The 17,383-nt window shown below is 30.1% G+C and overlaps 1 protein-coding gene across 5 annotated transcripts in view; it reads left to right on the forward strand.

The window, feature by feature from the left end:
* cd (peroxidasin homolog cardinal) overlaps positions 1–17,383 on the forward strand; it is a 53,297-nt gene that overhangs the window by 7,009 nt on the left and 28,905 nt on the right. For all 5 annotated transcript variants that reach the window (XM_015510457.2, XM_089224343.1, XM_089224342.1 and 2 more), the window contains 3 exons: positions 13,693–13,820; positions 13,974–14,232; positions 16,277–16,494. In XM_015510457.2, coding sequence (XP_015365943.2) covers positions 13,693–13,820; positions 13,974–14,232; positions 16,277–16,494 — 605 coding nt within the window. The remainder of the gene's footprint in view (positions 1–13,692; positions 13,821–13,973; positions 14,233–16,276; positions 16,495–17,383) is intronic.

The raw sequence follows: 17,383 nt of genomic DNA on the forward strand, positions 1-17,383 counted from the left end.
TAAACATGTTGAATAAAAATAAAATCATAAAACATAAAAATATTTCTGTTTATGACCGAATGAATGAAAATATGTTACTTTTTATAGATATATTTTTTTTTACTAATGAAAAGATCTTATTATATGGATCTTTTTTATAATATTAATTCGTTATATCAGTGTGATAAATATTTAGATAAAAATGAGGTACGTAAAGTTATAGGTACATTTAAATGTTTATAAGTATGATGATTGTTTATAAATTGAAGTGGATTTGTAATTGCTCAATATATTTTGTCATCGTAATGTTCATAGGTAGTTTTTATTTCAAAAATACGTAATTTGCTCTCACGATATTATATATAATAACTATACGAAAACATAACAAATATTATTTCTTTAAAAACTCGTCTCAATTTTAAATTATTTATAGAACTTTAAAATTGTTTTTCTTATTATTTTATGGATTAAAAACAACATAGCACATATCATGGATTATCGTTCTTTTATTTAATATTTCATTTATTTAGAGAAATTCGAAATAATCAATAAACCTACTTGAGCCATTTATGTCGACAAATTAAATATGTTAATTGAAAAAAAAAAATGAATTTGAATAAGTTAGCCTTTAGAATATTATTAATATTGATATTTAATATTATTCAAACAAAAACGAGATTATACATGCTTTTATAATTTATTTTCATTTATATAATACAATATATTATTAATAACAACCATTTTATAGATGGCATAGATCAAATACAATTTGATTTGCTGCTTACAAATATTAACATAATATAGCTATACAGTTAATATAAATACATCTTTATCACATTATCCGTTGTATCATTTCATTAAAATACCCACTTTCAAATAAAGATTAATATTTAAAAATAATTAAAAAGTTAAAATTATAATTTAGCAAAATATAAATAATGTATTCCAGTATTTCTGTAGGTAACATCGCAGCTTATAATACTACAAACTTAAATCGTTTTCGTTAAGCGTATTTATAACATAATATAATACAAATTTAATATAATAGGTACAATTTTTTGAATTTTAAAATGAAAACGATCAATAATTATTAACTGTCCAAGTCTAATTTGATTTCGTTTTGATAGTGATTAAGTAGTACCTACACGAAATTAAAAAATAAAACGTAGAAAAAATATCTAAGCTTTCTAAAGGTATTTTTTTTTTTTTTTTTTTTTAACAACCGTGTAAAACCTTCAAAGACAAAAATACCTTGAAATGTAAATACCAATTTGAAACAAACGGGCTCAAAAATTATAAATTAAACACCATCCTCCATTGCTATTGTACGGAATAATATACTTTTTTCTAAACGAATAAAAAGAATAACAGCGAAAATTATCAACAAATATTTAACTATAAAAACATTACCACAATACTTAATGTCGAGCGACAATCGTAATATTATACAAAAATAATAATACGAATTCGGATAGATTTAAATGAAAATTATATTGCAAAGTTTTTCCTATTTATATCACAACCCAATATTTATAAAATAGATATCCATACATAATTATATAATCATCATGGGTCTGAAAAAGATTAAGTTTCTCAATCAAGAAATTATAGAGTCCCCTATGTATTTATTTAAAGCGTTTCGAGTACTAGTCATTGTCAGGCTTCTATATGTTTCGACGATTATACGTTGTTGTGTAACGTTATCGACTATCGTAATAAAATAATAGTATTATACATACAATACTTATCATTAACGAATTTTCATCATTTTCCTTAGTGGACGAGAAATTCAAAAAATTAACATATAATCTAAACGCATTATTTATGTTAAATACAAAATCGTCATTTTTCTATATAATATGTAATTTATTATTTGAAATTTAAACTTTTACACATATTTTTTTTACAAATTAAAATCAATTTCCTTTATTTTTGCTAAGTTTAATCATGACTGTGTCAACTGCAGTTAAACATATACATATCATTCGATAACATTACCGTTCAATATAGCCTGAAATTGAATTTTATAGAGAATTTTTTTTTTAATGTTTGGCATAATAATTTATTATAGTCATATAGATGCCAAACAGATGCCTAATATATCAGTATATTTTATTAGACATGTTTTGATTCATTCATTTATCGTCTAAAATATTCGTTCCACTATCACCGGCAGTGGAGTGTTGACTGCATGATTTTTAAGGGCAGTTGCTCGATAGTTTTAAAGGAGTGGGATACTGGTGCTGAGTGGATGAGTACAGGATTTAATGAGAAATTTTAGTACAAAACTAACTTCATCTGAATATGATATTTAATAAGAAGAATAGCTTCAATAAAATGTATTGTTTTAAGTAGCCAAGGGATGATGGGTCATTCAAAAAATGAATCACCCGATAAAAATTTCATTTCACAACGCCATTGCAGATTATCGGTAACTATATAGGTCGTCACCTATATACACATTGGCCCTAGACGTACGCTTACGTTTATTTAGGCACATCTCATAATATAATAATATATATATTATTATACTATATATTATTATCGTGATGATAATTTTATTTTATTTGTTTAAACCGCGGGATACGGCAGGCTTCAAGTTGCCACCACAGCAGTTTTCCGTTTATTAAATTGGACTTTTACGTTTGAATAATATAATCGTTTAGCGTTTGATAATGACATTTTAGTAACGTAGGTATATATACACGCATATCATATACGTATTCGCGCGTTATATTGTGCGTGGTAAAACCATTTATAATATTAAACCGGAAGAGAACGTGCAAAATGTGTTGCTGTTTAATAGTATCTCGTTTATCCGACACGCAGTCGCGGGTAATCAAAAATGTATGCACCATCGCCATGTCTCCACGATAATAAAATATAAATAATAAAATCGGTTTTCAAAACTTTCCATATATACAAGGTATAATAAAACATTACTAAATGCGTGCCATAAAACAAAAAAATATGCTATTCTGAGCGTGAATCATTTCATATCAAATGTGCAATGGTGTAATAATATATAATATTATAATATACCGTGTGCCGTTTACCTACGAGACTTATCATACTCGTTTTTTTTTTTTTTTTAACAATTATTATTTTACAATAGTAAATACAGGCATGACAGTGTACAATACTGAAAACCGGAATCAAAATTGTAATATCACAACACAGCTGCTGCTGCTGCTACAATGACGGTTAATAGCAGTTGAAGTTCTAAAAAGATATTAAAATGCATGCGATTCAAAAAGTGTACAGCTCGACAATTTTATTTCTGAAAATCACGCGACACGCTGACAGGTGAATTGCGAGCATAACAATATAAAGGATAAAATATATTATGTATATCGTGTATAAGGAAAAATTAAGACCAAACCATGTTCTCGAGAAAGGAGTAGGGGAGGGGGCTGAAAACAAAGAACAAAAATAAAAGGATATTATTAATAATCATTCCAAAATAGGTACCTTTATAGATTATTAATTGTGCGCTCTTTGCATAGTAGTTAGATACGATTTTGACACAGATGGAAAAATAATAATACGAACACGGTTTTTCCAAACGACTAATGTCGTTCGGTCTCTCCATAAATCTCGAGTTAACCCCTTTCCGTATAGTTTTTCTCCCGAGATATTCAAACATTTTCATAGAAATAACGTCGCATTTCTGTGTTATTTAATAACAACAATAAATCGTGTTTTACTGAAATTGATAAAAGAAATAAAGCACCGTGACTGCGCGAGGGTTAAAAGTTGCATCAGTATAATGCGACTGCATATTTAATTGAAAAATCACGGTCCGTGAACAGCAGCTTCTCAACCTATCCGGTGGTCTGCGAAATAACAATAACATATAATAGTACAACTGATTTTCTTATTCAAACAGAATTAATGGTGGTGAAGCGTTGATGATTTTTTTTTAGACATTTTTCATGTAAAATTATATTTCTAATGATTAGGGCTAGGAAGTTAAAGGACTTAAGACAGGAAAATTATGTACAAAAAAATTGTGAAATATGCATAAAAAAGTTTCAAATATGCAAAAAATGTCTAATTTTGATACAAAATTATTTAAGTAAACCATTTTATGTTGTTAGTAATTTGCAGTAAAATTAAGATAATTTATAGAAAAATTAATTTATAATATTTCAAATATGGTGGAATACTGTTTGCATTTCGCCATTTTATTGAACTGAAAAATTAGTTTAAATAATGTATTTTAAAATAGAGTATATTAGAATTTTAACGCGATATAGAGATTAAGTGCATATTGCACCCTTATTATTAAATTAATAGTAGGTATACTGCGACAATAACAATAAATATCTGCATTATAAATTACAATATATAAAACTCGATGTTATAAATTATAACATTGAGTACCTATTATATTTAATATTATTGTTAAAATATAAAGCCTAAAAGAGAGAAAAAAATCAATATTTTTAGAACATATTAAATATGCATAACATCCGTATGAAAATCAATAAATATGCATTTTAAATATTTGATTCTTAAGCTTGCCATTTTATAACTTAAATTTCTATCTTGGTCTACTATAAATCGAAAGTACAATATTATAAACTGCTATGCAACTCCTAAAACATCCGAGCCTTACAGATGATGTTTATTTATTATTTGTTTATATAACACACGCAATGTTTGTTTAAAAAAAGAAAAATTGAAAATAATATTTATTTTGTTTTTAGATCTAACATAAAATTGCTGCTTTTGAAATACCAGACAATGTTAATTACGAATATAGTGAAAGCTATAGCGTGGTATACATAATCACAAACTTTAATTAATTACCAACGTTAGGTAGGAACAAACTAATTTAATTTATAGTTTTTAAACTATAAAAATAATATATATTTATACAGGACGATTCAGTAAGCATGCTTAGTGCTAACCTTATTTTTTTTCTTTTAACAATGAATTTATTCAAATTATGATTTTTTGAATTTGTAAATTTAATATACCGACTATTTTTAGACCATTATATTTTTAATTTATTGAGGTTTTTTGTACTTCTTAAGAAAAGTTCTGTGGCGATACGAGCTCCTGTTTTTTAATCAAATCCTCCTCCATCCTCCCTTTTTAATGTAAATCGTTTATGTTATTAACCTTATTCAAAATGTTAACAATAATAGCTTATCAGTTGTTATTAAAATGTTTTTATGGAGGATAAAAATTCTTAAATATGGTTTTATAAAAATATACAATAAAACATTTTATACTGGATTTAGTATTTATTAGATTTGAGACGTTTTTACGGTTTATAAATGTAAATTTATATTAATTACTTAAATTTTAAATTCACCATTACTCTCACAATATATTCTTAGCTCATTATCATGGACCAATTATCCGTATTGGTAGACAAAGTTAAATAATTAAAAACTGATAGTTTGAATTTTGATTTAGAAATATTAGCATTTTCTGAAAAATTCTGAACTAAATAATGTTAACAGTAAAAAAAGAAGATTCTCGTTCGAAAAAAAACAGATTATTGTATCTCTACAAAAAATGCTTTAAATAGTACAAACGATAACAAGAACTTGAAAGTAATTGTATTTGTTGTAATTTGTAATTAACTTGTAATTTTATTATTGTTGTTGTTGTTGTTGATTAAATAAATTTAAAAAAAAAAAAAAAAAGTATGGTCTTTGTGAAAGGATATTAAAAAATTCGAAAATCATATTTTAAATAACTGCATCATTGAAAATAAAGTGAGGGCGATGATGTTTGATGAATCAGTTTACCTTTAAGCTCTGCTAATAATATTAGCCTAATATAATAAAATATGTGAAGACATAAAACCCATACCCAGCGGCACTTACTTCTTTACACTCAATAAAAGCAATGATTTGGTTCAGCGTTCAATGTTATACTATCTACTATTACAGAGACATTATTAAATCGAATCACACAGGTGTATATCAACTAAACGGATTACGCCAAAAAGCTTCAGTCGCACATCTGTGGTAAGGAAACCGATATATTATTATTGTAATTCATCACACACGATAAACATTTATAAAAACAGAAGTATCTCGGAGAATGACGTAGGTGCCTTCTATATATTATTTAAAATAATAACAATATACGCTGCCGTGATATTTTGTGAAAAAAAATTACAATTTAAACGAAAAAAATCCTATTCCCGAACGATCGCACTATTGTATTGCAGCGATAGAGACAACTAGAGCAGAATCTCGGCACGCTGTTCAAAACAATAAATCAAATTCTGAAAAACCATTTACATTGTCTTCGAATATCAAATTATATTCAAAAAATAAAATGTATATAAGTAATATATATTGTGTGCTATGAATATATTATTTAATATATATAGTGCGGTACAAAACGGAACGCAATACCATTTGAAAAATTTTAAAATACAATCAAACAGATTTCTCTCGTCTCCAGCACGAATAAGCGGTTTTTCGGCGAATTTTGAAAGAACGGCTGCGCTCGCCCGTTTAGTATATGCGCGGCTGAATATAGGATTATGGTAATTGTTTTTATTTGCACAGAAAACAATATGTCGCTTATATTAAAAATTATAATATTATATTATGATTTGGTCGATCGAAATTAAACAACTATTCTATGAACAAAAGAAAAACTCAGAAAAATGGTTTCTTGAAGTACCTAGGTAGTATAAAGATGTAATAGTTTTACTCATCGCCTCATCAGGTCAAATTTTGGCATGTGGCATCTAGATGGGGCTCAGATCTTCAAAACTCTGCTAAGTCCCATCAGATCAAGTTCTTATCAAGTGTATAAGAACTTTACTAATATTAAACATTAATATTTTATACAATTTTTAAATTGAACATGATAAATATAATGGACAAATAATCATGTTTTGGCTACAGTAATGTAATATTTCTGATAGTTTGATATTATAAACTTATACACACTGACGATGAAAATGATGAGATTATTGTCGTGTTTTTTGTATAAAATGTGACGAGAGAATAATAAGTGACAGATAATGTAATGTTATTGACTTACCATCATAGACAATCGAAATCAAGAATTGAAACATTTGCACGATAACATCATTTTGAACATTGACATGCGAGTTTTGCGTTTTTTTACATCACTGGTACTTTTGGAGTTTTCAAAAAAACCATTAATTTTTATAGCAGCCAAAAAACCCAAAAAATGACTATTTATATACATGTAGCTTCGTGGATATTACCTATGCACAATCACGTCAAAGTTCAATCAGTGAAGGTAAAAACATTTATGACTTTTTCAAACGCTTCAAGATGTGTTTGTTGAAAGGAAAGAGAGTTCAAACACACACACACACACACACACGCGACGAGAGTACTTCCTCGCTCCGATCCAAATCTAAAACCATAAAACATAGGCTTCGGGAAATATAGAAAACTGTATTTTATTTTATTGTCATAATACGTGATATATTATAGCTAGGTTCTGCGTGATATATTATGCGTGTTCGATCTTTCGAGTTGTGGCCACAAATAATAATAACAATAGCAATGGCATAAAAGAAAAACCGAAAAACAACTCGAAACATTGAAGACCTGCAGGAAAAAAAATTATCCAATGAAAAAGGGCGAGTATTTTATATACAGACTCCGGGCTGCTTAATCCTTTCCGTTTCACTTTCGTATGTCACTACTATTTTTAGTGCCTAGCTGTGACCACGTGTCGTTCAAAGTTATATACCTATACGTAACCATTTGACGACGGTTTTTTCTTTGCTCTAGACATCATGTAGTATTCCGGCTTATGTGGACTAAACCATTTATGAGAAAATGCGAGCGAAAAAAAATATATTGCCTTCAAACTAAGTGTATTGATTTTCGTCGTCTCCAATCTATAATTCCTGGCAAGCTGGGTATACGTTCGTATACATAATACAAGATCACATTTATGGCCGCATTGGAAAAGTAAAAATAATAAAATCTTCCTTTACGATAACATTCGAATACACGCGTGCAATCGTCAAAAAATATTTTATTTTAATTTTCACGTTTTAAACCTACTTGGACATATCTTAACGAAATAAAATTATAGTACTGCTATCCATTCGAACTATTATATTACGTTGACAGTTTTAAAAACATGATAACTGCGTAATACTGTAATAACTGGCCCGACACTATAATAAATACGTAATAACTTCCGAGACAAATAAGTGCAACGCGACCGCTATAAAACTATGACGCTCACAAAGTCGTGTATGTGTGTGCCCCTAAAGACGATGGTCAACGACGGATACTAATAATTTAGAACTTGTTATAGGTGTTTTATATTATTACTTTTCAATAATGGAATGTGCAATTATTATTACGGTGACGCGGCGTCTTGGATAGGCAATTCTGCTACAACGCCTAACGATGATTTATATAACATTAGGTCCATTCTGTCATGAAGTATTCTTTCGAAAAGAAATTCAGTAATAAAGGATATAGCACTATAATATATCATACTCTTTAACTATCTTGTATTCTTTCAGAATAATAAATTCTAACCGTAGACAACCCAAACTTAGCTATGGTAGGTGCACATTATATTTCGGAAAATTATTTTTAATTAAATAATAATATCGAAAACTAAACACACATAATATTATCATAGGCAAGTCTGGAATCACGATTATATAATTGAATTTTGATATCCACTTGAAAAGAATATTATATAATCGAAATAAAAAAGCAAAAATCGAACGGTCGATATTATGATATTATTATGTAAATGTGCGCGTATTCAAACCGTGGTAATATATTATACCTGTGCGCGCTATTTATAATAATAGACATAAGGCATGCGTATAATAAAAAGGGTAACCGGTACCTCACACGAAATCGATTACCACGGTAAAGAAAAATACGTGAAAACACGATATATTTTCTCACGCGACCTTTGTCGCTATTTAGTTTTGGTTATTTTTTAGTTTTTTTTTTACTCTACTTTTGTCACTATTTTGGCATTTTCTCCTCCCTCCTACGCATACGAGTGTGTAACGAAGACGTGGTCGTAATTATTCGCTTTTCTAGGTAATTTATTAGTTTTCGCTTAATTACTACAATCTCACGTGGTTGGAGAAGGGATGACAAATTAGGGGTTTGGACCCTTTGGTGAGCGGCGCGCGTGTGTATAATATGTGGTGTACCCAAATCCCCAGTGATGAAATCGGCGGTTTAGAAAACGGTGATCGGACATGTGAAAAAAAATCTCCTAATATATATATATTAATTATTGAGCACACAATAATCGGCTGCAGAGCTCTTCTGAACTACTGTGGCGTTGTTTGTTCGATTCTTTCAGATATTGTTTATAATATTTTAAAATAATATACAGGATAATTTCCCCAAGTATGTTTAGTTACATTTTTTCCTTGTAATTATTTATAAAGGGAATCACTCAATTTATGATTTTTGTATAATTTTTGAATATATATAATTAGAACATATTTAAAAATGTATGTCTAAATTATACGATTTAAGGAGAGTCATGTGTGATGATACCAACTTATTTTTATTTCAAATAAAATTCACTTTTCAAAATTTCTGCAGTATAATAAATACTAAACCAATAATATATACACATAACATATATATATAATATTATATATATGTATTATGATATTATATTTTATATAACTAAATTTAATAACTTTTATCTTATTACTAGCTACATACATTTTAATAAATAAAAAAACTTTTAATTTGAATTTTGATCTAAAAGCATCAATGTTTTCATAAAAACCCATCTAAATCTAGGTAAAAAAGGTTGGTTCTCAGTTGAAAAAAACTCACTTCTTAAATAGTTTAAGAATCTAAATAATTGAATAATTAGTCGATAAGGCTTAAGTAAAATTGGAAAAATTTAGATGGAAATGCTATTTGAATCACTTCGTACATATCAAGACACAAACTTTTTTTACCTAGTACTCAACAAATAATATTTGTGTATTAGCGCTGTCAAAGTTTTTATCACTATCCTTTGCGTGGAAATTACTGAAACCTAATTTTACCTTAAATATAAATATAATAATGATAAAAAAATCATAAATAATTATGAGTAAACACTATTATTACATCTTTCTTATGAATAATTTATGTAACTTATTCACGATTCGTCGGATGAATTGTTTGTTTTGTTAATATATTATTATTGTTAATAATCGTTGTATTATCCAGGCATATAATTATCTACTTGAAAAGATCATATTCATTATACATATTAATATTGTTGTATTACATTTCACGCGGTATTGATAATAATAATAATATATTTATTGGTTTTCACGAACAATTATTAATTTTCTATTTTTAGAGTATACACATTATTTTCTTTTTTTAATGTATGTTTTAACATTTTTCGTAACTCGCATACTTAAATTATTTTTCTCGTAATCAATTAAGTTATTTTGTTCAGTTATACACTCAATTCAAACCTATTTTTTTTAGATATGAATGATATCTTAAAACTGTTTCTGCCGAGAGAATAGTGCAAATATTGAGCTATAGGTACATCCTGTATTATATTATTTGTTTATGCGTTTGACAAATTCATGTACGCTATATATTATATTATATAACATCACGAATCTATCTAAAAGCGGTTATTTTCAATCCTAAAATACGTCAGAAAAATGTATCACGGATCGTAGTATACATAATAATAACCATAATATAACGAATAGCGTATACGTTTATATTATGAATGACGATCGCGATGCGTTTTACCATCGATTCCTATCGACAGCTGTGTGATCGATTGTCCATTATAATAATATTCTATACGCCTATAACGGTCTCTGGAAAACGTTATCGACGGGATATTTAAAAATTCGTAATCGACGTTTATTAAAAAGTTTATTTTATCTCGACGTTTATACACCGTAGAAGACAAGCGGCACAGCTGAAATCGATCACAAATCTGATAATAACACTATTATGTTTTAATCGTGTTTCGAAATCACCACCTCAACCAGGCGCCCGCTGTTCCACAGCATGGAAAAGTATTTTATATTTTAACAAAAACGTGTCGGCAGTGAAGAAATTCATCCGAAAATATTACGGATAGAGTACGGGCAGTATGGGTACTGTATACACATACACAATATGTATGTAATCAGTTTTTGAAGTCCTCTTTTCAGCGTTTTGAAATAAAAAAACGTCTTCGCACACTGTTCTTATTGTTTACAGATCAGCGATCGTGTAACCCGGATTTTCGAACAAACACGAACGCATGATGTGTGTATACTTCATATTTTTAACATAACAAAACGCGTTGCGACACCATCGACCATCGTGTAACGTTATTTTATTTTCATAAACGATAAAACGACGTTGTAAACCACTCTAAAAAAAATACCGCATACGTATCGAAATTCACCTATCGCCATTGCCAAAGCAAATCACGATATTTTCGAGTTCATGCAGTTACGATTTACATTATTTTCATGATCCTTTTCACAGCGTCAACAACCGTGTTGATGAGTAAAAATACACAGGCCAACTCGGCCTGAAAAAGTATAAATGTATCATAAGTTTTATTGATTACATTTTACCCATTAAATGTTAGTAATCATACAGTAGATCAATTTGATTAGAGAAGAAAAAATAAATGACATAAGGTCCACATGGTTGAATAAAACTATTATAGCGCGTTGTCTAGATCACTGACCCGAGTTCAATATTTTGTTTTTTTCAATAAAATTAAGTAGTTATAAAATAATTATGTTAAAAGATCTCTAGTCCATTTTATTTTCAGTCGGAGTGTAACATCGGATAGGCCTGTGATATATATTTAGTATAAAATATAATATACGAGATGATTTAAATGATTATGTGTTTTTTTATGAAAATTCTTTGAAGAATTTAAATGCTTGATAAGAGATAGTCATTATATTGAGGTATTTATAGAGGATTCGATTTTACCACGGAGCATTGGTTTTTGTTGCGAGGGATATTGGCTGGAAAGATTTTTATACTTGACTCATTTGGATGCTGCCCAAAATTGGATTCAACAATAGAAGCCAAGAGGAAAAATAGTTTATAATAATATTACACTAAGATAATATAATAGTTATTAAACTTAAATACAAATTTAAATCTCTCGATCATGGTAAACCACCAAAACGCGTGAAAACAAAACTACGTCACCACACGCGTCGGATTAGGTTATTTTACTTTTAAGTTTGTTTTGATGATGTTTGATCGGTAGGTATTCTCGTCCGACAGAATATGTTATAAACCTATATTATGTTATCCGCCGTAGTTTTACGTTTGTTTAATAACGCTGTTTACAAAATATGAAAATTATTACCTTACCATTAAACTGTAGAATGATTTATTTTTAATTACATACGGAGCGTTTCTACCGTGTTTGTGTTTCGGTACCATTAATACTCTGGTTCAGAGAATATAGATGATTTATTACATACTAATTATTTTAATTTCATCGTGAAAATATATTCGGTGTAGGAATTTCTATATTACGTCCCATCTTAATTTCAATATCATAAAATAAACCCAATAAACATATAGGTAGGGACCAAGTAAATCATCAAACTATCGTAGTGGACAGTTAATATTATTGATAATTGTACGCGTTACGTTTAAATGTACTATCATCACTATTCGGACGAAAGATAATTATAATTATATATGATTAGATCGATTTCTCCGTGATCTAAACGTCTTCGATATTTCATAACGATGTTCAAAACACACGAGTATACTTATTACTATTAAAACTATTTATTAGCGAGTGGGTGATTTGATAAGCCTCATAAGACGCGTATTTTTTCTTTTACCGATTTATTATGATTTTTTTTCCGCATTTTACCTCCATTTTTATAATTTTATTGCACATACAATAACGCGAGCGGTGTACAAGTGTAAGTTAAAGCCTAATTCGTTGTATTTAATTTAATGACGCCATAATGTTGAAATATTATTATACGTGTAATATTTTATAATTATGTATATATACGCCGTAATAATATTATACATTATACTTTGCATTTATTTCCTACTAATTAGTATGCAGTATGGTAACCGGTGGATTACTTTTATAAGCACCTCGTTTCAATTATTCATTGTTATTATTATTATTTTTTAATTAAGTTTTTTATCCCTCCGAACGTTACACTCGGTCCGTATACGTAGATTTGTATATTAATTAATTTTTATCAATTTTTAGAATGAGCAATGAAAACTTCCATTAGAATTGTTATTCAGCCTATTACGGCGGATGCATACTTCTGTCTGAGATCGTATCAAAGTTATATATATATATATATATAATAGCTAACCCTACGAGTATAGTCTTTAATACGGAACGGTTCTATTTCAAATTTATCTATATAACACGCGTCTTCCAAAAATGAAAAATTGCTTAAAGTCCTTTCGATTAATGTCGTTTAACCGACTGAAGTCAGATTTCGTTCCAGCTGCGGCAGGTATATATAACAAAATCGGTAATAAATTAAACCGTGACCTAGTAGGTATAATAAATGTACGACTGATATAATAATAATAATACGATGTCCCTCGAAACCAGATTTTATTATACGGCTTATATAATATTATGTGGAGTACGAACTCGTACTAAAATAATATATACTCGCAATAAAATCGGCCGTTATTGTTATTTTTTTGTCGTTTGTCCCTCATAACCAGTAACCGGATTTTATGTTTTATTCTCCAGGTCGTTGGTATTAATGGCCATTATAGTGGGCACATCATATTACGTGGACCGGAGTCAAGGGGACTCGACAGTTATTCAACCGGCGTCGGTGGTGTCCACGTTGTTGCAGTTAAGATGGCCGTTGCAAAGTCAGTGTCATTTATTTCTATTTATCTCTTGATAATAATATATTATACGACATGCGAACGAATTACTTATATAATAATACTATAATAATATATTTGTGTGTTTTGTTTTTTCATGCTTTTAATTTCGCCATGGCGTGCTCGCGCGGGTAACAGACAAAGCAGACGAGGGAATAACGGCGACATCAATTATTCAGAGGACCGTCGTTATAAATGCGACCGGGGACGACTTAATGTCCGCAGTAGAGGAAGGCTACAAAAGTTTGAAAGCCAAAGAGGATTTGGAAAAAAACTTTCCGACAATTGATGGCGGGACTCCATCATACCGTCATCAGCAAGTGATGAAGTCCGGCCCCGAATCGATAGGAATCGCGCGGAACGGTTACGTCGAAAACATCGCGACTGAAAAATTGAGGTCGGCGCAACGTCGTCAAACGACCGCTTGGCACCCACCCGCCCAACCCACACCCCGTCGCACACAACCACTATCCCTCACACACGCACGACCCGCTTCCTGCCAAATCCCACTGCCAGAAACGTTTCGACGAAGATATTGCTTGTTTCTAGTTTTATTTCCCCCCCCCCTCCTTAACTCTCCCACTTCCTAGTCGCTCTATAATAATAAATATTATGAGGTTATACAATATTATTATAATGTATCGTTCCAAACTAGGTTTCTATTTAAATTATTCCCGTCTCCCCCACTCACCACACAAACAAGTCGTGACAAAACATCGCGATTTCAACGTCTGAGGTCTTACATTGTCACCGCTTTCCTCGTCGAGCAAAATTGATTTTATATTATTATGGTATAATATATTTCAGTAAAACATTCACGTCGTAATAATTTTATGATTTGCGTCTAGTTTCACGACCAATCGACTTCTTTAGTCCTTTAGGAGTTTTTCACTAGGTATCACAAAGAATCTCTTCGCGGTGCACAGATCGCGATTTTACGATACACGGGTGAACAGAGCTAACTCGGTGAAGACTACGATGATGATGAAAATGGCGATGATGACGATGATGATGATGATAATAAATGGAAAAGGGAACGAGTAGAGGATATTACTCTTGCAACCCGATATGGTTTTTTGGGGTCGGTCACTGGGGACATACATACGCTATTAAGTCCAACGAAACAACACCGTCGCGCTAATAAAACAAAACAAAAAAAAATACATATAAAATTCTACCTTCATTACGACTACGTGCGCGTAAACCATATTAATTTATTCATATTTTTTTTTTTTAGTCTTCCTACACCTTTTTATTAGATAAACATTTTTAAAAGCAATTTTGCACTTTTTTGGGTTTTTAAAAATCGACTAGCTCGGAGTGCCATGATATTTAATAATTTAATTCGATGTCATATTGTGTGTAAACAATATTAACGTCTGTTATGGAAGCCATAAGCGATAAGTAGAGTCGAATAGATCACTTTGACAAACATCGACATAAGAGTATTACCTATAGGTAATAATGATAACTTATCAAATATCGTATTATTATGAAAATATTATTACCTGAACATTTCTGAGGAAGCTCATATATAGTCAAAAGTCACGTAAGTAGAGTGAAATACTCAAATAAAATTGTTAATAATATCGTTAATATATTATATTATTATAATATTATATCATAATTAACAGCAACGTTGGTTGGATATAATATGTAATTATGAACTAATTGATATACTTTGCGGCATGCAAATATTGATTTAATTTTCTATCATATTATATACGAGTATATCATATTAAATGTTTGAACAATATATTACAATATTAACATAGTTTGTGCGTATATTAACTATGATGGAACAATGTGATATACGATGACATTGATTTCGCCATACAATTCGTTGTTTTAATCGAATTTTCAAATATGACGTTATAGACCGTTTAGTTCTATATTTTAACATTTTACCATTATAGTTCGAACGGCTTACGCACTTACGGGTTACACAGCTTCATTTGGTTTATATAAACTTGTGACAAAGACGTTTCTATTTTGTTGTATACCATTCCGGTTTTAAAAAATACTGAAAAAATTGACCAAAATCGATTAAACTTCGACAAAGAGTTTGTCGGGAAGAATTTCCGAACGTTTTTTCTTCGACAACTTTAATAAAAAAAAAAACTGATAAATTCTAAAAATTTTAATTACTGTCATAATAAACTGTCAATGTTATAATTATAAAGCAAACGAACGGCACAATCTCGAAAAATACACTTACCTACCGTAGTATATAGAATTCATCGATTTAACTATAGTTTTCGAAATCTCCAACGCATCCCTTTACCTCGCGCACTCACACGATTTCGACTTACCATACCACACTGCGCAGACTGCACCGCATGTTATGCTGAAACGCTGCACGGAAACCAATCCAAAATGCCGAGCCACCGTACCTTTATGTATTTAAAATAAATAATTGTTTTCGGCTATCGGCGATTTAGACTGCTGTTAAACGTGCCGAAGGACCAGGACGTTACGGCATTGGTGAGCAATGTGGCCGTTTTTAACAACACTGAGTGCACGAGTCCTGAACCGGTGATTTGCCCGCAGCAGAGTCGTTACCGGTCGGTAGAAGGCATTTGTAACAACATTTTGGAGCCTCTCAAAGGCGCCGCGCTGATGCCGTTCCACAGAGTGTTGCCAGCTGACTATTCGGACGGTACTTACCTTATCATATTATTGTTTTGATATATATATATATATATATACATATATATTATTGAGCTGATTATTAAGATGGTATACCGCTTTTTGTAGTCGAGTGGGCTGTGGGTGAGTTGAGGTCCGACATGTTGTTTACAACATTGGAGACCGGTGAATTACATCTCTATTACCCGGTATCGATGTTACGCTTGGGCGTGAGAAGGGAAAAAAAACATTGCACTGACATATCTTATATCGCTCGCCTCTTAAAGGAGAACGCCATACCTGAATGTGTTGTCCCCGTCTTACAAGTGCGTAACATAGCAAATTTACGCTCAGCAGATTAGCTCATTTAGTCTAAAAATTTAGAGTGAATCAACCTATCATGAAACTTGATGTCGAAAACATTATCTGCGTTTGGATGATCTGGGTTTCTTACGATAGTTCAATTTAGTAGCAAGTTATGCGTATAGAAAAAAGCGTAAATTAAAAATGCTCATAACTCACTTAAAAACAGATCATAAAAACCCAACATACAAAAATGGATAATGTTCTCACTTTTAAATTTTTTAAGAGGTCAATTCATTTTAATTTTTAAACTAATGGAGCTAAACGTGATCTTCTGAGTGTAAATTTGATGTAGCGCACTTGTAACTAGTCAGACGGAGACAACACATTCGGATATGGTGTCCTTTTAATAAATTACGATTTGAAAGAAAACAGATAAAACAATAATATGGAAAAAATATGGAATTTTAAATGAAAGTATATTATAGTAAGTAGCAGACAGTTCGCAGTTCCACACTAAATTTTCACAATCTTTCGAAGTGTTCTATAGATTTTTCAAAAATGTCAATGTACCTATAAAATTATCCAACTCTAACTCTGCATAATATAAACATCAT

Source organism: Diuraphis noxia, unplaced genomic scaffold (genome assembly GCF_037042655.1).
Source record: "Diuraphis noxia isolate RWA-SAM2 unplaced genomic scaffold, SU_Dnox_SAM2 contig0003, whole genome shotgun sequence".
Classification (NCBI taxonomy): Eukaryota; Metazoa; Arthropoda; class Insecta; order Hemiptera; family Aphididae; genus Diuraphis; species Diuraphis noxia.